Here is a 24,543-nt window from a genome sequence, read left to right as displayed (position 1 = left end):
TTCTTGCAGTGGGGAAATCAGAAATTTTTATTGATCCTAGCTATTGACATCTGACATTTACTGTTGAACAACTATGAGCCTGCAGCTTGCCGTCTGTTGCTGCACTACCACCAAGGCAGTAAAACCCTAACATACAGCTCAACTACAGTCAAAGGTCAGAACTAATGCAGCTAGGCGTGAGACAGAAGGGTGCTGAGATTAGACAGAAATTAAATGTAGAAATACAAATAAGATGGAAGATGGAAAAAATGTAAATACATATGAGAACAAAGATTGCTGTGAATAATGAATTGACAGTGAAAACAATGGGAGAGAAGAATTAAAGGCGGCAGATGAGAGTGTTGATAACACAGGAAAGGGGGAGGAGAAAAGTGGAAGGCCATGGAGGGCACATGCAGGGGAGAGGACAGAGGGGGAAGTGGAAGGAAGGCCGCATTCATTATTGATTAGAGAGCACGGGCTATTTCAAGCACTTCTGTATCTCTTGGAGGCTAGTGGATAGCATCTGTAGGCACCATGGAGGATTAATATAAACACACATAATGTCAACATCAAACATTTCTACATTATTCCATATTATTCCATATCGTTATTACAGGCCCATGTTACTCCATTACAGCAGAAAAATGGAAACAAATAACAGTTATAGTTAAATCACAAAACCTTTTCATTGTATGCTTTGTAATACACCCTTGTAAAGAAGATGCGTATTGTTTGTCTTGCTGAGAGTGAGATGAGAAGATGGATACTTCTCTCTACAATACACAAGAAGAGCTTGGCACAGAGACGGGAACAGGGTGTCTGTCTCCCAGCACCTGCAAAGCTCACTACACGGTGACTGTGAGAGACAAGTTGGACTAAAGAGACCAGGTTGTAGGGTGACAAGCGTCAAAGATGTTAGAACTTAAAATAAAGTGATAATGACAGAATAAATCATTCACTTTGACTTATTACTACATTATATACCATTTGTCTAATCTGGGCAAAAACTAAAGAATAAAAACAACAAAAGGGAATTATGTGCTGATACAATTTTTCTCCAGACACAGTGACTTCCTCTCTACTTGTTGCCTGGCAACCTCACAGAGATGTCTCTTACCTGAAGTCAGAGAAGAGTGCTGGACTATTTCTTTGCCCCTGGCAGTGTCCAGCACATATAACCTCGATAAAACCACATCTTTATTTAAAAGTGAGCTTTAGAGGCACCAGCAGGAACAACAGAGCCAGGCTAGCTGTAGTATTTAAACTTAACTAAGTTAATCCTAAACTGGCAGTAGCTCTATATTTAGAGTCCAGATATGAGTGCATTCATTCTACTCATCCAACCCTTGGCAAAAAGCCACATTTCCAAAAATGTCATACAAATTATCTAAAGAGAGAACGCTTTAACTTTGTATGTGTATGTATGGTTTTAAATTCAGTTTGAAACGAAGCCTTACCCATGAAGGCCCCAACGTTGCCGATCAAGCTGAACAGGCAGCTTTCAGGAGGGAAGGAGCCACATTTACTGTAGCACATGGAGACACAATTATTAAAAAGCCACAGCCTCTTACCACCTGTCAGCATTACACATCTAATATAAACCTACTTGCTCAGAAATCACATCTAGATGTACAACTGAAATATAAACTATATATAAACCTTTTTACAACAGTTATTTTGTATTTGCCTGTTGCTAGAGACTTATTTGCAGTTTATGGGTTAATGAAACATAACAAGATGCCAATTCATGTCTCAAGGCCTTCACGGACACAAAATTGCATTTGTATTGTGCTTAAAGAGAGGAGAGATAGAACAGCAGACCTGATGAGGGGGATTTCCTGGATGGTGCAGCATGTCTTGGGGAAGCCTGGTCGGGGCAGCTCCTCTGTGCATGTTACATTGTAAGACCTGGAGCAGCGACAATTAGTTCAGATCACTGGTAGCTGTGGGATCAGACTATTTGATAAATAAATCTAATGTCAAAATCTTGCGCACCATCCTCCAATCAGAAGAACATCACTCACCAGTTCTCCACAGGACAGACATGGTGATTCATCACAGCCATGGCATACCTGTGGGGCAAGGAACACACATACATTAAAGGAGAAATCCGGTCATTTTTGACCCCATTTTCGTTGTGCCCAGGGTCATCCCGACTTATTAAAAGCAAAAAACCCGACAAACATTGACGTTGCCTAGCCCAAGATCTGTACCTGCCTGGCAGCCTTCCAGACTCGCTCCAATGCTAACCCATTGGGGCAAGTTTTATCTGCTTTCCTGGGCCTCAGAAAATAATTCCAAGACCTATACAACACAGGTTGGGTCCGTACGAGACACGACAGCACTTTAGCTGTTTAGCTCAAATAGTGTATCGAAACAACATAAATATGTGTGTTTTTGCATGGAGTTACTCACCTCAAATCACCCCGTAGACATTAGCAGTAGATAGCCGAGCGACGCTTGTCCCTCCCAGTCACCGCAGAAACGAAAACGTTTTCCTCGTAGTTTTGATTTTGTAATCCATAAAGAAACGATTGAGCAGTGCAGTCGTCATCCATCCATTATCTTCCGCTTATCCGGGACCGGGTCACGGGGGCAGCTGCCTGAGCAGGGACGCCCAGACTTCTCTCTCCCAGGACACTTCCCCTAGCTCCTCCGGGAGGACCCAAAGGCGTTCCCAGGCCAGCCGGGTGACATAGTCACTCCAGCGTGTCCTGGGTCTCCTCCCGGTGGGGCATGCCTGGAACACCTCCCGAGGGAGGCGTCCAGGGGGCATCCGATACAGATGCCCGAGCCACCTAAACTGGCTCCTCTCGATGTGGAGGAGCAGCGCCTCTACTGCGAGCTCCTCCCGTGTGACGGAGCTCCTCACCCTATCTCTAAGGGAGTGCCCCGCCACCCTGCGGAGGAAGCTCATTTCGGCCGCTTGTAACCCGGGATCTTATTCTTTCGGTCACGACCCAAAGTTCATGACCATAGGTGAGGGTAGGAACGTAGATTGACCGGTAAATGGAAGAGAGAAAATGGAAGTAAATGGAAGAGCCTTTCGGCTCAGCTCTCTCTTCACCACGACGGACCGATACAACGACCGCATTACTGCAGCCGCTGCACCGATCCGCCTGTCAATCTCACGTTCCATCCTTCCCTCACTTGTGAACAAGACCCCAAGATACTTAGAGCAAGCCACCTTTTTCCGGTCGAGAACCATGGCCTCAGATTTGGAGGTGCTAATCCTCATCCCGGCAGCTTCACAATCGGCTGCAAACCACCCCAGGACATGCTGGAGGTCCTGGCTCGAAGGAGCCAACAGGACCACATCGTCCGCAAAGAGCAGGGATGAAATCCAGTGGCTCCCGAACCAGATCCCCTCCAGCCCACGGCTGCCCCTAGAAATCCTGTCCATAAAAATAATGAACAGAACCGGTGACAAAGGGCAGCCCTGCCAGAGTCCAACATGCACCTGGAACAGGTCTGACTTACTGCCGGCAATGCAAACCAAGCTCCTTCTCCGGTCGTACAGGGACCGAACAGCCCTTAGCAGAGGGCCCCCGACCCCGTACTCCCGAAGTACCTCCCACAGAATGCCACGAGGGACACGGTCGAATGCCTTCTCCAGGTCCACAAAACACATGTGGACTGGTTGGGCAAACTCCCATGAACCCTCGAGCACCCTGCGGAGGGTATAGAGCTGGTCCAGTGTTCAACGGCCAGGACGAAAACCGCATTGTTCCTCCTGAATCCGAGGTTCGACTATCGGCCGAATTCTCCTCTCCAGTACCCTGGAATAGACTGTCCCAGGGAGGCTGAGGAGTGTGATCCCCTGATAGTTGGAACACACCCGTTCCACTATGTTACAACATAGCCACCATTGCTTACAGCTAAACAGCAGCCCGTAGCCAAAACAATGCAAGTCTCGCGCAAGTTTCCGTCTGCCGTCTCCCGACGTCCTCACTCTGGAGCTGTTTTCAAGCCAGTACAGTGACAAATCTTGGACAGTCGCGCGAGGGTCACTTTGAGTACACCTGGAGTCGAAAAACAGTGAGAATGGCAAGTAGTAGCTAGCTAGCTTTGGAAGCTCTTGCTCGATCTCGAGACGGGAACTTGCGCGAGACTTGCATTGTTTTGGCTCCCAGCTGCTGTTTAGCTGTAAGTAGTCGTTGCTATGTTGTAACACAGTCATACATATGGACATAACAGCTTCATGGATTTATTACGGACATGCACTGCTCGATCGTTTCTTTATGGATACAAAAACTACGAGGAAAACGTTTTCGTTTCTGCGGTGAGTGGGATGGACGAGCGCCCGGCACGTTACTAGCTGTAAGCTATCGTTGCTATGTTGTAACATAGTCATACATATGGACATAACAGCTTTATGGATTTATTATGGACATGACGACTGCACTGCTCGATCGTTTCTTATGGATTACAAAATCAAAACTACGAGGAGAACGTTTTCGTTTCTGCGGTGTCTCGTACGGACCCAACCTGTGTTGTGTATAGGTCTTGGAATTATTTTCTGAGGCCCAGGAAAGCAGATAAAACTTGCCCCAATGGGTTAGCATTGGAGCGAGTCTGGAAGGCTGCCAGGCAGGTACAGATCTCGGGCTAGGCAACGTCAATTTTCGTCGGGTTTTTTGCTTTTAATAAGTCGGGATGACCCTGGGGACAACGAAAATGGAGTAAAAAATGACCGGATTTCTCCTTTAAAGAAGAAATTGGAAAGGATACTCATTTAAGCATGTGAATACACTTACATATTACCGGTAAGCGGATTGTGGATTTCACAGTATAATATTTTTCTTCTATTACATTTTCTTTTGGCCACTTCCATCTTTACGTCTTGATCATGTAAATTTATACTGTGATGCCCAGTTGCACATCGCAACAAATGAGTATTTGTTGCATCTGTACGTGACCACGTTTTAATGTGACAGCATGTTACAAAGTCAAGTTCTGCTGTAACTCACACTATCCATATTCCTGTGATGGAGAAGGCAGACAGGCTGACAGGCAGGACGATCCAGGCAGTCATTGGGCTGGCAGTGAGTTGTCTTTGTCCCAAGCATGGGGTGAGAGGGGGGCTTCGGGCTGGAGTGAGGACACGACAGGAGGGTCAGGTGAAGGGTGGGTGGGGATGCAGGGTCACTAACACACAGGGAAACATACAAAGGGGGGCATGAGAGGAAAAAGGGGGGAATGGCACAATTCTTCTGCTCCACGATGCCCTGCAGCCAGCAGCAACCTGAAAGAAGAGAGAAATAAAAATACACGTTCAGTGGAGTGCATCACCACAGGTCACAGCGTGGTGCCGGTGCATCTGCACCACAGCTGCAGAGGGAGCTCATGCTGCATTTCCTCTCAACGGAGAGAGTGCTTTCAGGGTCTGATGAGTCTGATGAGTCTACAAAAAAGAAGAACTGCTGCTGTGTTGACATGAACAGTAGCTGCACAGACGCTGCTGTGTCTCCATGTGCTTATAAATGCATCATCTACAATCCTGTTCCATAAGGTCTTGCCGTTCAGTACAGTGTGCGCTGCAGTTGCCGTTGTCATTGAAATTCACAACATATTTTAAGGTAATGAAATATCCTGCTTTATTCCAGATTTGTTGGCATTTAACCTTTTCAAAACATCATTTTGACTTCCGTCACAAACTGTAGGCTGCCGAAGTATTAACACACATTTGAAGCTTCATTTAAAAAACTCAAAAGAAGTAATGAATGTAAAAAAAGAAAAGTGACAGTAGCCCGAGCAGCTCAATATGATCCACTTTGCTTGACAAGAAGTGTATTGGATTTAAATATGGCTAGAAAATATCTCATAATTTAAAAACATTTAAATTACCGAAAAGATGACGGAATGTTTACAGCCCTGTCCATCAAACCTACAAGGAAAAAGTCTAAAAACCACTGTGTGTGATGTCAATTTGAATCCACTTTGTAATGAAGACCATCTTGTAAGAATCTAATTTAAAGCTGCATCGATTAATAATCTAAAACTACTGAAATGATAAATGATTCAATTGGTTTGAGTAATGTTTTAAAAAACTAAACAAAAGGTAAAAAAGGTAAAGATTCTGATTCTAGGTTCTTAAGTGTGAACATTGCCTTATGAAATCCGTTTGAATTTTTTCCAGATTCCGTTTTATTTTTAAACGCCCAGGGACGGGCGTAAAAATTATTCATATAATTACAGTCACAGATGTGTAAATACGTGGAATAACAAAAAGACAGAAATGTGTAATATTGGGTACTTTATTATGATACGATGATATTATGAGACAAACGATTAGAGTCATTAAGAGAAATCTCAAAGAAACAATTCTTTACTTCTGTCTCCGGAATTCAAAACACAAACTTCAAAAGTCAACTTATCTGGTTTAACAGTGAGGCGACATTGATACAACTAAATAAAGAAAAAATAACTGCATTGAACAGAAAAGAGTCTTTATTAGAAGGACAACTGCAAGGAGGTCCACTCATACATTGACAAAAGTGGACCTTCTTTCAGTTGTCCTTCTAATGAAGACTCTCATCAGAGCAGGAACATCAATGGCATCCAACATGTCACAGTGAACATTTATTATGGACACGTGTCAGCCTCTCCTGTGTCATTGTGTTGCACAGCCAGGTCCGCACTCTTTCAGCCATCAGCTGCCACAACACACCATCTCGATTTGCTGCCCCTCTCAGTGGGAGTCCCTGGCGCCCCAAGAATCCTATGCAGCTGAAAATGAGCTCCAGCACCTGACGGCCGGTTCTCTGTTCTTTTGCGGTGGCTTCGGATAGCAGCGCATCAATTGGAGATTTTTTCAGTGCAGCCAATCTTTTGTGTCGCATCTGAATGAGTGTGAGACCTTTCATGCTCTTTCATTTTCTCCGTTGCTTTTTTTCCAATTTGAAAACCCTTTGTCTTTCAAAAAGAGTTTCTCTTATCAACCTGGTGTTGACGCCTGACCTGCACACCCACACACACTGTCGCATCCAGCATTGTACTCAAGCCACTGCCACTCTTGGAACCACATTTGCTTACAGGAGCAAGTGAAGCTCTCCGCAGGTAATTGTGGGGAAGGGGGGGTGGGGTGCAACGTCTATGGCCCCACCCCTTGGTGAAACAGAGAGAGCAGAGGCGCTGGGTGAAGCGGTGTGTCCGTTAATTACACTAAAATACAATAGAGACTCTCGACAAAGTGTTTTTTTCTGTTCTTTCAGCTTAGGTGCGGTGACAAACTTATGTTAGAGAAAACATTGATTTTTAAAAATTGTATCCAGATTTTGACAAATGCCACGTTTTAGAGTTGATTCCATTTTCATCGTCAGATTCCGTGATTCCGTCCGTGTTTTCCGCATCGCTGAAATCACAGGGCCCTACTTAGTGTAGCGTTTACTTCATTAATAGATTCTATTGGCTTAGTCAGAGTGTACATAAACCGACTCACTGTCATAGCCACACCCTCGACCTCGTCTTATCTTATGGCGTTGAAATCAAAAACGTAATAATCTTTCCTCAAAATTCTTCTTTATCTGACCATTACTTGATAACCTTTGAATTATTGCTGCTGGACTTCGCTCCGCTACTACTCTCGGTGACTATCGGTTAGAGCCACCAATCTTGAGTTCCCTTCCATGTCATAATGGAACAGAGGACTTCTATGTTAATCTAGTCCCTCCCAGATCGATTCTCTTATAGATGAATCTGGAAGCCTACTGAGAACGACTCTCCACTCTGTTGCTCCTCTAAAACAGAAAACTATAAAACATAGGAAGTTAGCTCCCTGGTATAACTCCCAAACTCGTAAATGTAAAAAAATGGCATAATCTTGAAATCATCTGGTGCTCCACCAAACTGGAAGAATCCCGCCTAGTCTGGCAAGACAGTCTTAAAACATATAAGAAGGCTCTCCGTAATACCAGAGCAGCCTACTAGTCATCTTTAATAGAGGAAAATAAAAACAACCCTAGATTACTTCTCAGTACTGTAGCCAGGCTGACAGAGTCACAGCTCTACTGAGCCATGGATTCCTAGACCAGGGATTCCCAATGTAATGGCGGTCTGGTGTAAAAATATTACACAATTAGGCTACAGTGTTGTTTTTTAAGTGAGATTTTTCCATAGCCTACAATAAAAACATGAACAATAAACATTTCCTTTGTAATCCCTTTATTTTAAATCAAAAAACTATAATTTAATTTATTATGACTGAAACATAAACGAATTCAAACGAAAGCCACTCTGGGCCGAGTCACCGACATCATACACAGTCCTGGCAAAGCAAGCCTTGAGAGTTGATGCCCTTTGCCACCACTTATCTCTGCGAGGCTGGTTTCTCTGCTCTGGCAGCAGTTCAAACTAAACATAGGCAAAGACTGGATGCTGTTGAGAAGGATTTGAGGCTTAAACTGTCTTCCATCCATCCATTGTCTACCGCTTATCCTGTATTCAGTGTCACGGGGGGGCTGGAGCCGATCCCAGCTATCATTGGGCGAAGGCAGGGTTCACCCTGGACAGGTCGCCAGTCTATCACAGGGCTGACATATAGAGACAAACAACCATTCACACTCACATTCACACCTACGGGACATTTAGAGTCATCAATGAACCTATCCCCATCCTGCATGTCTTTGGACTGTGGGAGGAAGCAGGAGAACCCGGAGAGAACCCACGCTCACACGGGGAGAACATGCAAACTCCACACAGAAGGAACCCGGGCCGACCCGGGAATCGAACCCGGGACCCTCTTGCCGTCCACCGTGCAGCCCCTTTAAACTGTCTTCCATTGCACCAAACTTCGCTTTGTGCCAAGATGCAAGCCCACCCATCGCATTAATATGGGTAAGTATTTGTCGGTATTGATATTACTGCTACAAATAGGCCTACTGGGAATACTCACACATCCTCCTCCCCGTCTCCCACCCCCCCTCCCTCTGTCTCTCTCTCTCTCTCTCCCTCTCTCGCTGCAGGCTGAGCCACTTTTGCGCTGCAGTTGAAAAGTTCCAGATGGATCCTCTTTTATTTTATTTTATGTTTCTGAGCCTATGCTCTTTAATGTTGTGGATCGTTTGTAACTTCATTGCAATTTAATTCAATGTACTGTCGTTCTAATTTCCATAACCGTTGTGTTATGATGATGTTTATGTTAGCTTCACAGTCATTTAATATTGCTGCAATTTTTCTTTTACGTGGCTGAAAATATAATATTAAGGTCAAAAATCGTGCTGTCTGTTACTGAGCTGGTGTCTGTCACTCGACTCATCCTCTTAAAAGTGGAAGCTTGTGCGTAGGGCTGCACAAAAAATTGTTAAAAAATCGCGATCTCGATTCACACATACACGTGATCTCATTTCTACACACAGCGATTCTGAAACATTTTATATCTCGAGCTGCATCACAAATGCTCCTATTTCCTTCCGGATTTTTTGAAGCGCCCCCAAACGCAGCACTGCCGCTGCCTCCTCCCTCAACCTATGGTAAAGCGTCTTTACAACACGTGATTCAGTGGAGGAAGCCGCCTGCAGTTGAGTGTTTGGAAAGATGGTGCGTGTCCACAGGCAGCGGTGTTTCCCCGCGTCCCATTCATTGCGCCGGGCTCGACTCGCCGCCTCAGGAACGCTCGCGAGCGCTTGCGAAAATCTTCTAAACTGAATGTTGTCGATCTAAAATAAAGACAGATTCAGCAACTGCATAGCTTATTTCTCGCTTAAAATGTTTTCAGAAACACCTTTCGGTGAACTATTTTCGTAAAATAAGAGAAAGTTTCCAAACGAGCCGCCATGTTGGTCTGCGTGAACTCCGGAGCAGACAGGACAGCTGTGAAAGCGATCGTCCAATCAGGTGCAGCCATGAAGTGTGCGCGTGATTGTATGAAGGAGAGCGCCTGTCAATCATCCTAGATCGACAACATTCAGTTTAGAAGATTTTCGCGACCGTTCGCTACCGTTCGCGAGCGTTCCCGAGGCGGCGAGTCGAGCCCGGCGCCTTGATTAGCATAAAGTAGATTCAACTTCAACTTTATGCAAATGAGGAGCGGCCAACTCGCGTGCCGTCTCTCGACATTCGCAGCGACGCTACCAGAATGCATTGCACGGCTTTTCACATAGACAATGAATGGGACGCGGTGAAACACCGCTGCCTGGAAACACCTTCTTTTTGAAGGGGGGATTGGGAGTGTGTCAACCCGGTTGGGACATAGAAGGGGGTGTGCTGCAAAAAAAAGTTTGGGAACCGCTGTACGAGATCAAATTCTGTACTGAAGTCATGCATGCACCATCTTTTGCTCATTAGCTGAGGACTTTCTAATTGTCCATGTTTGAAAGGTTACAATAGGAGCTAAGCTAAGAGTACATGTAATGGATGTTTGTAATTTTCCTACAACTTATCCGTAAACTATGCCACTCCACTGTCTAAGTCCGTCTGTTGCTTTCTGACTGAATTTGCCATTTTCTAAATCTGGGTTCTAAGAAGAATGAAGCAGGTGCCAAATAGTCCAACACCATCAGCATCAATAATATCTAGAGTAGGGCTGCAGCTGTCAAATCTTTTTGTAATTGAGTAATCTACCGATTATTCCATCGATTAATCGGATACAAATTAACAGTGTATATAGTTCATATATACACTGTTAATTTCTTAACATTTAGTCAATGACTAGAAACAGAAATAAAGATATGAAAAAAAGAAAGGAAAAAAAAAGCTAAAGATAAATGAGGATTTCTTTTCTTTATTTAAATCTCAACACAAACAAGGAATCAAAAAACCTAAAACCTTTTTGGAGGCCTCATATTCAGAAGTTGAAAAAAAATTTCATGCACATGGGGACTGGCGAAAATTGAGACATTTTAAAGGTCTCGTAATCGGCCACAAAAAAAACTCCAATGGCCAAAAATGTTTGGCCATTTTAGCCAATTGTAGGCTTTGTATTTTAACGAACTCCTCCTACACCGTTGATCCGATTCATGCCAAACTCGCTGAGACTGTTCTAGAGGCCTCAACGATGCAAAATCATCGAAAGGTCTTACATAAGTCTAAGGCCGTGACCAGGACGACGCCACGAACGCGGATGAATGTCATGCTTTTACAACACTCTAAACTGTTATAACTTCAGTGACCATTGTCCGATCTGGTTCAAACTTCTCTCGTTTGATAAGAGTCCCAGCCTGAACGAGTCTGCACTGCAATATTGACTCACAATCAGAGCGCCACCTAATGGCAACATGAAATGTGACTGATTTTATGCCATTTACACAGCCCGCCCTTTAGGTTGGGCGTACGTGCATGAAATATTTTTTGCTAGATAGACTATGTGGAGATGTACAAAAAATCCTCTTGGACCCACCGCCTAAAGTCAACATGAAGTGGGCAAAAATAATGTTTAAAACCCACTGCTTAACTCACTCATTCCTCTCACTCACAGGCAGCAACCACTAGGGGGAGGCAGAGGTCTATCAGTGAGACATGGAGAAGGTTGTCAGCTCTGTGACTGTAAACAGACAGTGAATGGAAGGAGCTTCTGTCTGTTTAATGCAGTTCCAGTCTGCTTTCCACCAGATCAACCGTCATAAAACTTTCCACACCTGCTAATGACTTTGTACATTGTCTACCTCAGACAGCTTTCAGTTGAACCTTTTCCATAAACATCAAAACTATTATTATAACTATTATATACACGGTCCCAGTGTCGTGGAACTTTGCACCCCAGGCGAGCACGACAACTTTAATCGTCTGATACGGTGATCGACGCGACGATTCAGGCAAGGGACAACCGGCTGCGTGGCAATGGCCAGGGACGACAGGCGCCAGCCGTGGCGGTGGCCGGGGACGACCTGCGGCGTGGCGGTGGCCGGGGACGACAGGCGCCAGCCGTGGCGGTGGCCGGGGACGACCCGCGCCGTGGTGGTGGCCAGGCCAGGCGGTCCGACATGTCAGGCGGTCGTACCACTAACCGAGTTACGTGCCATGCGAGGGCCCGTTCATCACTGCTCGCAGTTTTAATTTTAATAGAAAATCTTATAACAATAACATATTAATCAGTAAATAAAATAAAATACCACAAAGACAAGCTTTTCTAATGCACACAATTTTAAAAATGTGAAAATATAAATACAATAATATATATAAACCAGCTCTATTTTTCTGAGCTCAGTGTACAGGTCTGGGTGCTTGTTCCTTTAAGTGTTTGGCTAAGTCGGAGGTGTTTCCGCCATTAGCCATCCATGTTTTTAAACACTGTTTACACAGTGGTGCATCGACGTTAACTGCCTCGCCTTGCGCATTTGTTTTTAAGCTAAAGGATGGCCATATCGCACTTCGCGCCCCTGGTTTGTCCACAAGTTGAGGCGTGGTGACAGTTTCAGCAGCCAGTCTCCCCTCCGTGCTCCTCTCTCTCTCTCTCTCTCTCTCTCCAACGTCTCTCTCCCCAAGCTTTCCTCCTGCTCGGTTTGTTGCTCCAGTCCACGCTGCTTGCTAACTTGCTAGCTGTTTCCTCTGGTTTGCTTGCTTTTTCTTTTTTCTCCCCAAAATCCGGCTTGCTGCTCGTCCTCTCAGCTGTAGTTACAACGCGGTGACGTCACGTGGCGAGTTTGCCGCGCTGTTGCGGGCGCTGCCGGCGGCGCTGCAAGTACCGGTCCCATCCAAATGCAATATAGTACCGTTTTAAAATTCCTCAGTACCCCGGTACCAAATTAGTACCGGTATACCGTGCAACCCTACAGTAGTCTAGCCTACTAGTAAATTTGCATGTACAAGTTTTTCTAAGTCTTGAGCTGACATGAGCCCTCTAAGTCTTGCTACATTTTTGAGGTGATAGTAGGCTGATTTTGTTACTGATTTGATGTGACTGTCGAAATGTAAATCAGAATCCATAATAACCCCAATATTTCTGGTTTTATTTGAGGTTTTCAGGGACAGAGAGTGAAGGGGTTGAATTACTTTAAACCTCTCTTTTTTAGCACCAAAAACAATTCTCAGTTTTGTCCTCATTTAGTTGTAGGAAGTTTTCCAGTGTTTGACTTGCTCAATGCACTGGCACAGAAGATCTATGGGGCGATAGTCGTTTGGTGATAGCGCTACATAGATTTGGGTGTCATCAGCATAGCAATGGTGGTCAATGTTATTATTTTTGCATGATTTCTCCTAGTGGGAAAATGTAGATGTTGAATAAAGTCGGTCCCAAGTTTGAACCTTGGGGGACTCCACATATTACATTGGTAGGTTCTGATACAAAGTCACCAATGGAAACAAAATAGTTCCGATCTTGTAGATATGACTTGAACCAGCTTAAGACTGTGCCTGAGAGCCCCACCCAGTTTTCCAACCTGTCCAAAAGTATTGAGTGGACGACAGTGTCAAATGCAGCACTGAGGTCTAATAGCATTAATATTGAAGTCATTTACAACTTTAATAAGGGCCGTCTCGGTCTCGAAATCCTGACTGGAAGTTGTTGTGGCAGCCAGTTGAAGCCAGGAAATGATTTAGTTGTTGTAGGACAAGTAGGCCTGTAGCGATGAGTCGATGAAGTACTCATCGCTACAGGCGCACACGTGGGTCACCCAAAACAAACGGTTCACAATCGCACTTTGCAGAATGGAGACTGAAAATGCGACCTCCTCACAGGATTGCCAACAAAGCCCTGCAAAAAGCTCAAATAAATACATTTAGTCCCAAGCGCAAAGGCGCCGTTATTTGCAGTCTTTGCCAAATGGAGTTGGCATACCACACCAGCACAACAGCGATGTTGGAGCATCTAAAGCCGCATTCACATATGTCACTACTCGCCCATCGCCCGTCGCGTTCTCACTGAATACTACTCGTAGAGTCACTCACAGCGGAGACACCCCCTTGTCTCTCGTGGAGTACTAACTTTGGCTAAATTAATTTCACGTTTGTGTAGTGTGTTGTGCAGCTTGAGTTCTGTGCACTTCGGTAGTGCTAGCTAACTATCTTAGCTCTCCGTGCAGTTTGTTCGTGTTTGGTTCGTTAGTAGTTAATGTTAGCTCGCTACTAGCGGCTAGACAGCTGTGTGTTAGTTAACGTTTGTTAGCATTAAATGTTGGCTGGAATGGTAGCTAGCTTATGGCTGCAGAACACAGCTATCTAGCCGCTACTAACCCGGCACGAACAAACTGCACAGAGAGCTAATTCATGTTGTGGTCGTTTACGAGTCAAACAACATTAGACTAGCGTTAGCCAGCTTATAGCATGTATTGTGAAGCTACGCTAGTACGCTAATGTCAACTAACGGAGCCAAGCAATGTCCAGGCCAGCGCTGCACGTAAGCTGGTGCGCTCTGTTCATGAATGAATGAATGTTTTTATGAGCATTGAAAACATTAAAATGAGCACCTCATCAACAAAATGTTCACTGTGTAGATAGAGTACTCTACGGGCTTTTAGTTAGTTTCATTTTGCATCAGGTTCTATGTTGGGACTGTTATATTGTGTTAAACAATCAGTAATTTCTGTACTGTGTACAGCACAGTGTTTGTTTTTTTTATCTTTTGTAATTTTGTAGAGGAGAGATTTCTGTTGGACTGTAAGAGTAAACAGGCTGGCCTATTTTGTATAATTGTATTCTATATTTTTTGTTTTGTATAATTTTATTCTATATTTTTTTATTTTGCTGTGCAAAACAGTGTTGTTTAAGAAACTATTATTACGTTTTTTTGGTATTTATTTGATACATTATGGTTTTTATTAATCGAACAACAAAAAAATAATCGTTAGACTAATCGTCCAATTAGTCATTAGATTAGTCGACTAATCGATAAAATAATCGCCCGATTAATCGTTTTAAAAATAATCGTTTACCCCCAGCCCTAAGGACAAGTTTCTCAATTATTTTACTTATGAAGGGTAGATTTGAAATTGGTCTGTAGTTGTTGATAATAGAGGCATCTAGGCTCTGCTTTTTTAGAAGAGGTTTAATGACTGCAGTTTTGAAGGCCTTTGGGAAATTGCCTGATTGAATAGTTATCAACTATTTGCAATACGTCTATTGATAGGCAAAACATTCTTTAAAAAGTTGGTAGGTAAAGCATCAAGGCAGCAGGTGGATGATTTTAGATGCGTCATCGTTTCCACTAGAGCAGGGATGCCAGGGTTACGGCCCGCGGGCCGGACCCAGCCCAACTGTACGTCACATCCGGCCCGCGGGTGATAAGGGGAGACATTTTTTTTTAACTATTATTTTATCTATTTTAAAAAATATATATATATACCGTAAATCCTCTAATACTGACCTGTATTCTATTACCGGCCAGTCACATTGGCCGGGGCAAGTGTCGACAGGCAGCGTTATTTCCACCCTTCCCATTCATTCAGTCAGGTTCGCGTCGCGAAGATTTTGGCTGAGTTCTATATTAAAGGATTTACGGTATGCCCTGCAATGCATTCGACTCACGGTGAGTGTGGAGAGACGGTGCGCCGCTGCCTTCCGCAAGCTCTCGAAAATCTTTTAAACTGAATGTTGTCCATGTAAAATAAAGACAGATTATACCATGGACGACGCCGAGGCGTGATCACGTCAGACGGTTGCTTCGGCGAAGTCCATTCAATTTTGTGTTAATGGACACCTCGAAGGGCATTATCCCGCTTATACCATGGTCACCTACGAAAGAAAGAAATATTTAATCAATTAATAATACTTTAATGTGTTTTAGAGTTAAAATCGTAAGGTTTTTTTTTTTATCTTTACAAGTAGGGCTGGGCGATATGACCTCAAATCAATATCACGATATATTGAGGAACTCACCTCGATAACGATAAATGAACGATAAGTAACCCCCCGCGCGGCTAAAAGAATGCCACTTTAAAGGACTGTAAAACTACACTGTAGTTAAGATTTATATTATTTATTTGGTAGTATAAAATAACAAAGTATTAAAAATACAGTCTCTATAAACAAATTCAAAATATGGAGTTGTCAAGTAATCAGGTTCTCTATAACGGGAGAAACAAGTTGCATCCCTTGTAAACAAAATACATTTCATATTTGCCACTGGAAAAGTAAACAATGACTTGTGCAAAGGCAGTCTTTAGGCACAGTTTACATTTCACATTTTTCTGATCGACATCGTCCTCGCTGAACCCAAAATGTTGCCAAACGATCGATGACGCATTTCTTTTGGGAACGAGGTGCTCTTCCTCCTCGACCAGATTTAAGGTACGTGTCCACAGGGGCGATATTAAACGCGTGTGGACGCGCCGCTTCCCAGTATTGCACGCTTGGTGGGCTGCCACTAGAGGATGATTGACAGGCGCTCTCCTTTAAACAACACTTTTTTGCGAGCGTTCGCGAGCGTTCCCGAGGCGGCGAGTCGAGCCCGGCGCCTCTGATTAGCATAAAGTAGATTCGACTTCAACTTTAGGCAAATGAGAAGCGGCCAACTCGCGCGCCGTCTCTCGACATTCGCCGCAACGCTACCAGAATGCATTGCACAGCTTTTCACATAGACAATGAATGGGACGCGGGGAAACACCGCTGCCTGTGGACACGCACCTTTACTTCGGCTGCCGCGGCAGCAGCCGCTTCATCGTTTAAACCGGCGGGCTCAATTTTCGTCTCACCCACACTTTCCCTTCTTGTTACAGACTGGATGGGGTGGAGTCACGTGACTGCACACGCTGTATACGTAGTACAGTACAGCCGAGCGTCTTAAAAGGGACATGAACATACTGGTAGCCTACCTACACACAGCCAAACAAGAAAAAAAATGAGTAGCCTCTTTCACATGTTGAGAAAGGTCAAATGTGTCTAGAATAGTAAAAAGTTATTTTGCACCATTGTCATTCAAATCATCAATATGAAAATTAAAGTCACCAGTTATAACTAGGCAGTCAAAGTCAGTGGAGATGCTAGACAATAATTCAGTAAAATAATCGAAAAATGTTGACGAATATTTAGGTGGCCTGTAAATAATTAACAGGAGAACTCTGGGAGAGGATTTGAACACAGCACAAAGGTATTCGAATGATGGAAAAACACCAAGTGACATCTGTTTCCCCTGAAATGTATTTTTAAATATAGCAGCAACCCCTCCACCTCTTTTCCCAGATCTTCATACATCAATAAAATTATAGTTGGGGGGTGCTGTCTCGATCAGAATGCTTGCACTGTTATTTTGTTCTAGCCATGTTTCAGTTAAAAACATAAAATCAAGTTTAGAAGTGGTAATAAAATCATTAACTAAAAATGATTTGTTATTAAGAGTCCTAACATTTAGCAGACCCATCCTGATGGTGTTATTGACAGGCTTTGAGGTTGACTTTGATTTTGAGAGAACAGGAATGAGATTTAGGTTAGCAGTGTGTTCATGTTTCCCAATGCTTACTCTCTTGGTTGTCACAACAGGAATGCAGAAGGTGCCATGTTTTGATGTAGGCGACCTTGGGTCCAGCTGATAATGCGGTCTACTGCTGAACCCTGGGGGATCCACATTCAGTCCTCCTTCGATGTTTCTGACAATCTGTGTTTTGTCTTCCCTCTTTTGTTGGTTCCTCTCGTCTCTTGTCCTTGGCAGTGTTGACAGATGGATGACACAGTTGGTATGTTGGTAACGAATAGCTTTGCTCCCAGCTTATTTAGGCAAAGTCCGATTGTCTTAAAAAGATGCCTGCGGTCCCAGAAAAAGCTGAAATTGTCAATAAAATGCATTGAGTGAGCAAGAGTTGCAGTTGAGAGCCATTTGTTGAGCCAAAACAGTCTACTGAATGTCTCAGCTCCTCTCCCGATCGGGGGCAGAGGGCCACTGATAAAAACCTCAGCATTCACAGAGCTGACTGTTTCAAAGAGTTTATTGAAGTCCTCTCTCAACTCTCTTGATTGTGGTTTTTCAATGTCATTAAAACCAATGTGCAGAATTATATTTTTCACAGTTGGGTGTGCAGCCATAATTTCCAGGATTCTTTTCCAAGTCAGACACCATATCCTTCGGAAAGCAGAGTACTTTGGTGTTATTGCTGCTTTTCATATCTTTTACAGAAAAGTCACCCACAATCAGATTTTCAGGCCCTGTCGTTGGCGTTCTCTGTGGCTTTAAGTTAGCAGGTCTTACCCTGCTGCGTGGTGGTGGGGGGGGTATCCAGGCAATCAGAAGGGGATCCATGGTCCTGCAGCAGTGGAGTAAACCTGTGCTTTAGCTGAACAGTTGTTTGCTGGGGAGGTTTCTTGGTAGCGCTCCTCTTCCCAGCTGTCCGCTGCTGCGTCCTACGAAGCAGTGGGGTTGAGGAGGCGATGTGCCTGGATGGAGATGGTAACGCAGGCCAGCCGGTCAGATCACAGATATCGGGGCGCTGGGTCCTGCCAGTTATCTGTTCTCCCTTGTCGCAGGGAGATGGTCTTCTCTTTGGCTTCGCACCAAATGTGTTCCAGAGAGGATTATTGCTGGTAGATTTATTACTGTGTACAGGGTTCTCCCGTTTCTTCATAGGTTCATTATTGCTAGTTAGCTGGGTTCTAGCATTCTCCTGTCCACTGTTTTGAGTCAGTGCTAGAGTGGTGTTGTTCCCACGAAGTCCATTCAGTCACATATAAGTCTTTGGTAAATGGTAAAAAAAACACAATTGAATTGCCCTCCTGTGATGTTTACTGGTAGGCTGTTGGGACATGCAGTACCAAAACCGGCCACAAAAACCCCACCAATAACAGGATTTTAAAAAAATCACTGCGAGAAATTGAGGCAAAACACCCTCCCGATTTTTTAATATGATTTTAACAAGAATATGTTCTTTCAAAAAAAGTAAGTTTGGACCTGATACTTGTCAGTTTTTTGGAATATGACTCTGAAGTTTGGCAAAGATGTGTTTACTTCCATTTTTGAGCCTTAATATCTGTGAAACTAATCATCTGAGAGAGACCATATTTTGTAGAATGTTTAAGCTAACACCAGAGATAGAGGCAGAAGTGATAGAAGTCTTTTATCTGCAAAAATGGGGGCTCAGCCACTCTTCAAATGTACTACTTTATTTCAACAAGCCACATTTTAAGTACCTACCATACTAGGTTATCATTGAGCTACACCCCTGATATTTCATGTCTGGGGTCTATTAGTAACAGGTACACTGTAGAAAATTTGAAGGCCACAGGTGAGATCGTTTTCCAGATATTGCTGTTTAAAAATGGCTTTTCAGAGTATGATGCCAAAAACCGTCTAAACTACCCTTCATTCAATGATGTTTCATAAGAAAACTGTTGACAGTAGAGACCTAATATTTTGGATTTGTCCTATTAACAAGTGTGTCTTTGTACTTGATTTTTTTCAGGACATTCTGAGATGGTCAGGTGGGGAGATTTTCAGAAATGTGATGAAATGACACGGAATGACCCAGGTTGTCAATACCAATCATTCCCAAATACTGGTTCCACAGGTGGGTCACAGCAGGAGCTTTTAAAGAGGGTCGCCAAATAGACCTTTTTTGTGTTTGTAACACCAATGAAGTATTTTGTGGGCAGAGCCAAACTGGTGTCAGGAAGTGACCGTTCTATAGCAGCACGCTCACATGTGACCACAAAGAATGTGGATCATCTGGATGCCTTCTATGGTTATCCAGCAGAGGATGGGCTGTCTAACTAGGCTTGGTCTGGTTTAAACATTTTCAAACCGGTTTGATATTAAGCCAAATACCGGACCGGCCAGTATGCTGACTTTAACCAATAGGTGTCGCATTGCCACAGCAGCCCCTCCCGACTGAAACATTCAGCCTTTTTACACAGAAGATTCTGCCGTAATCATGAAAAGGAGAGCCAAAAAACGCTGTCACGGCGCCGCTGGCCGTGTGACGTATTAAATGAGCGAAATCCGATTAGCTCGAGGCTTCAAAATAACTGTAAAGGTGAACTTTTGCTCGTCTCGTATATTTACACGACTCTTAAACCACAAGCGAATTTGCTGTGCATCATTAACATCTTCGGCAAGGAAATACCAGCTTTGTCCTGTCCTGGCCACATTCCGCTAGAACACATTCACATTCATTGACAGCTGTCGCTCAGAGATGGGCGAGTAGCGACGTATGTGAACGGGGCTTCAGTCAAAACCAAAACAAACTAATAGTGTAGGCTCAGCACTGTGTTTTAGTCATTTTTTTTTTCATCTTTTCTTGAATGCTTAAACTCCTCAACCCCATTTAGTATGTCAACATTTGGATCAAAACCAGCAGTTTGTAAGAAATTGGTCAGGAAACGATATGTCATATTTTGGTTCTCAAAATTCCCCAAATGATGCATTAAAATGAAATTATTCAAAATACGATTTGCATTTTTCTTTATATCATAAGGAAGATAGCATTTTATGTTACGTACACAGTAGATGGAACCTATTCAGAGGGAAATTCAGCTTCTCAGAAGAATTGCCGCTTATCAATTAATCGATCGATAAGATGAAACAACTATCGATTAATGAATTACTCAATAATTTGCATCCCTAGTCATGACGGCATCGGCCCGCTCGGCAGCGGGGTAACCGCACTTTACACACCGGCAACCTCAGACACTCGCGGCGGCACTGTTAGTCCATTTATGAATGAACAAAATATTCTGTTAAAGCAACACTTAAGAACTTTTCCTCTTCGGTCCCCCTACAGGTTGGAAGGGAATTGTCCATTACTGCCGTCGTAAATAATTTACAGTAGCAGCCTACCGTCGCATGCACATTATTTGTTTGTATGCAGAACCGGCTCTGGAAACGATGAACGATTTGAACGATGTCCAGTGACAAGGTAGAGTAGCTAACGCCTTAGCTAAGATTAGCCAACATGAGCCATAGCGATAGTTACATATATATTAGCACAATAGCTAACGCCTTAGCTAACATGAGCCAATAAAATAATCAACAATGTATTGTACACAGATGCACACTGTTGGAAAAAAAAGGTTACTGGTATTATTTACAAGTCCAGCAGCAACAAAGCCAAGTCACCATCCGTCTTGCATTTTGTAGCCTCCTTCAGCTCTCGCCAACGAGTGTGAGCCGGTCCGATATTCACTCTCGTACGAGCTCTTTTTTTGTCATGCTCCTGTTTTCTTTTCTTCGCCTCATCGGACATTATACTCCTCCTTTTCTTTGCAGGCTCTGCCATGACGCCAATTTAAAAACTACCTAGCTGCAAAGTACCTTCCACGCACCTGCCAGGTGTTCTCCCACTGATCTCCAAGCAGAGCCTCCACCTACTGGCTTTTGTAACGCTTCCCGAAAGCAGGTCAAATTCGTAGTCTCATTAGAACTACAAAACCGCTACCCGACGAGGCAAAGTTACATAGTGCGGTTACAGCCAATAGAGGGCTGCAGAGCGAATGCTGAAGTGCCGTTCACCCGGTTTTGAGGTGATGAACCACTGAAACTATTTTGGAAACATTATTTTAAGGCACTAAATACTCTTTAGTGTTGCTTTAATCACTTTTCATTATTGCTGCTCATTACTAATGCAATACAAGTTGGATTGAATGCTGTGCACTAGTGCAACCAATGTAAAAAAATAGCCTGGAGCCCTGATGAGCTCTGCAGAAACAAGAATTCAGGATTATTCAATCACTCCAGTCAGTCAGTTTAATGGCTTGCAACCATAAAAGTCCATAAAAATGAAGATAATCTTTTTTTGCATTTTTATTCAGACATCAAGCAGCACAAGACATGTTTAGGGCCCCGTGATTTCAGCTTTGCGGAAAACGCGGACGGAATCATGGAACCTAACAATGAAAATGGAATCGCCAGTAAAAATGTTTGTCAAAATCAGGATACAATTTATAAAAATCAATGTTTTCTCTAAAATTATAAGCGTTCGTCACCGCATCTAAGCTGAAAGAAAAGAAAAAACACTGTTTTAGTGTAATTAACGTCACAGCACTTCATCCAGCATCTCTCCGCTGTTTCACCGAGGGTTTGGCCACTATACAAGCTCCTCCGTCTGCATGGACAAAATTAAACAGACCTGGAGTCACAGTGAGGATGCGGACATTTGCTCTCAACATCACATTTGATAGCACTGCTGGCAAAACACTTGCGTTGGTGATCTCCCGTCGCTTTACGATAGTATGTTATTTGCGTTTCGTCTTGACTTAACAAACGATGACTTCAGACTTTCTACCAATCGCCGTTACATTCGGCACACTTGTTTATTGCAATTAAATCACAACGACGTGTTTTGATTTCAGAGCATAGCTACTACTATAGTGAAGCAGCCAAAATCTGGCTTGCTACATATCGCCTGAATACAGCTCTATGAAATCCACCAAGCGCCCCCGGGTAAAGTGATGAACTCTGGACGCCGTTTAGTTTCCTGGTGTAGCTGGGACTTCCACAACATGTACAAAGCAGTAATAGTGGTTATTTCAGCCATGAACGATGAAACTTTAGGCTTGTTCAGGATGGTCTTGGCTTGACTTGACTTGACTTATCACGCCGACGAGAGCTGCAGGTGTCTGAGGGGGCGGGCTCTAAAAGAGACGGCAGCCAAACGCCGTCAAGTCGGACAACAAAGTCAACGTGACTATGGTGTTCAAGCGATAGAACACGGCAGCAAACCAAAGAGGATATGATTATATATATATACATATATATATATATATATATATATACACACACACACACACACACACACACACACACACACACACACACACACACACACACACACACACACACACACACACACACACACACACACACACACACACACACACACACACACACACACACACACACGGCGGAATATAGAAGGCATTCTTTTTTTCAGTATATTTGTATTATCATTCTATGTTTGTATTAACCAGACCTCAAATAAATAGGCCTACTCACAGCACAATGCACAGAACTTTAGATCAAGCTATGACATCAAAGCGACCACCATAAAAAGGCAAATCATTAAATCATTTCACCACAAGGTGGCTGCCGAGTGCGGACCTGAACACACGTCATTGAACTTTTAACCAATGAGAACCATTCCGCTGTAGCGGAGGTGTGGACAAGCCGGTTGCAGCCGTCGTAGACCGCGCTGCCAAGCGCTGCAAGAAGCGGCTCTTAAAAACTTGTTCCCGCGATGTTTTGGGTCACGTGGTATGGCCCTGCGACGTCTTTGCAGACGGCTGCTAAGTCGGACACAATTCTAGCCATCATGCATCGCTTTCAACCCACAATACATCACGTTAGGTAGCGCTGCAGGCGGCTACATCAAGTCGAATTCGCCTATTGTCCGTGTGTACAGAGAGTTAAGTCCCGCCTCATCTCCGGCACGCCTAGCCCAGGCAACGCAAATAAACACAACTGCATCCAAACTCGTGCGAGTAAAGCAAATTTTCGTATCGCGTTTGGTGTGAACGCCCCTTAAGATGTAATAATATTAAAATGTGGGCTCTGGTGTCCATTGCTCTGCATACATCCAGTTCTATACTGGTGACAACTCACAAGATGAGACTAGATTTGAGTACTTAGTACTATTTCTGATTTTAAAGAAAAAACTAAAATTAATATACAGTTATATTTGTTAATGTTTTAATAAAAGAAACAATTTCAACCTCAGTTATAACCATGCATATACACACAAGATATAAACTCAACAGCATACGAGACAGTAACGATCAAATAATGAGTTACTCTAGGAAGTTCACAAACTGGTAGCAGATGTAGCTCCAGTCAGTCAGATATACAGTATTAGTATTATTTATTTTGAATATTCATAACTAACCTCTCAGGACCATCTAGATACTGAGTTAATCATAGTGAGTGTTTGTGTATGAGCGTGTAGAGGGGGGCCATAACACCCCCAACCCCCGCAGTCATCCAGACCAAATATTCGCCACTGTACTTGTAAGACTCGATAAAACTGGCAAAGCAATAAACATCATATTCAACCTGGACACTTCTCCCGAGCAGACTACTGCAGCCAAACACACGGAGCATCATCGCTGAGTTCGGTGCTGCTCTCGTGAACAGGGCAACGATACCGTTAGCCTTATTAGCTTCAACCTAGCTAGCTAGTTAGCGTGCACTTTACCAGCTGTCCTGACTTGCCCGCATCTCGATTTCCGCTAACCTATAAGCGATACGCTGCTAAACAAAGGACAGTTGGACAAGAACATTGACGATGTTGAAACCGTTGGTATATAAAAGGACACTAGACCTACCTTCAACCCGCTATGCCCACCACAGACATGAACAACCTTGGTTTCCCTTTAAAAACAGCGTTTTCTTAGCAGACGAGGCTAGCGGCATAAATAACTTCCGGTTGTGCTTTTCAAAATAATTACACAATGATAGTTTTACTATTAAGGCTTTTAGGAGATATTATTACAAAACAATATTTTTTCTTTCAAAAAGGAATTCTGTTCGTTGCATTGTTTTAATATGAGAGCAAAATACAGAAGATTCACTGCAGTGGGAAATGTATTTAGACAAACAAAAGAAACTAGATTGTAACAGGCTTGTTCAGGATGGTCTTGGCTTGACTTGACATATCACGCCGACGAGAGCTGCAAGTGTGTCTGAGGGGGCGGGCTCTAAAAGAGACCGTAGCCGAAAAGTCGGACAACAAAGTCAACGTGACTATGGTGTTCAAGCGATAGAACACAGCAGCAAAC

At 43.6% G+C, this 24,543-nt stretch overlaps 1 protein-coding gene across 1 annotated transcript in view; it reads right to left on the bottom strand.

Annotated features, from left to right (window-relative positions):
* Positions 1-24,178, bottom strand: part of tmem150aa (transmembrane protein 150Aa) — a 31,443-nt gene extending 7,265 nt beyond the window's left edge. The window contains exons 1-5 of the mRNA XM_084024165.1: positions 24,091-24,178; positions 4,953-5,227; positions 2,007-2,054; positions 1,804-1,890; positions 1,440-1,507 (exon numbers count right to left, since the gene is read on the bottom strand). Coding sequence (XP_083880291.1) covers positions 1,440-1,507; positions 1,804-1,890; positions 2,007-2,054; positions 4,953-5,017 — 268 coding nt within the window. The 5' untranslated portion in view covers positions 5,018-5,227; positions 24,091-24,178. The remainder of the gene's footprint in view (positions 1-1,439; positions 1,508-1,803; positions 1,891-2,006; positions 2,055-4,952; positions 5,228-24,090) is intronic.
* Positions 24,179-24,543: the final 365 nt, after the last annotated feature.

The sequence above is a fragment of the Eutrigla gurnardus genome (genome assembly GCF_963514095.1).
Source record: "Eutrigla gurnardus genome assembly, chromosome: 13".
Taxonomy (NCBI): Eukaryota; Metazoa; Chordata; class Actinopteri; order Perciformes; family Triglidae; genus Eutrigla; species Eutrigla gurnardus.
The sequence above is the reverse complement of the archived record's forward strand: the minus strand, read 5'-3'. Positions and strand labels throughout refer to the sequence as shown.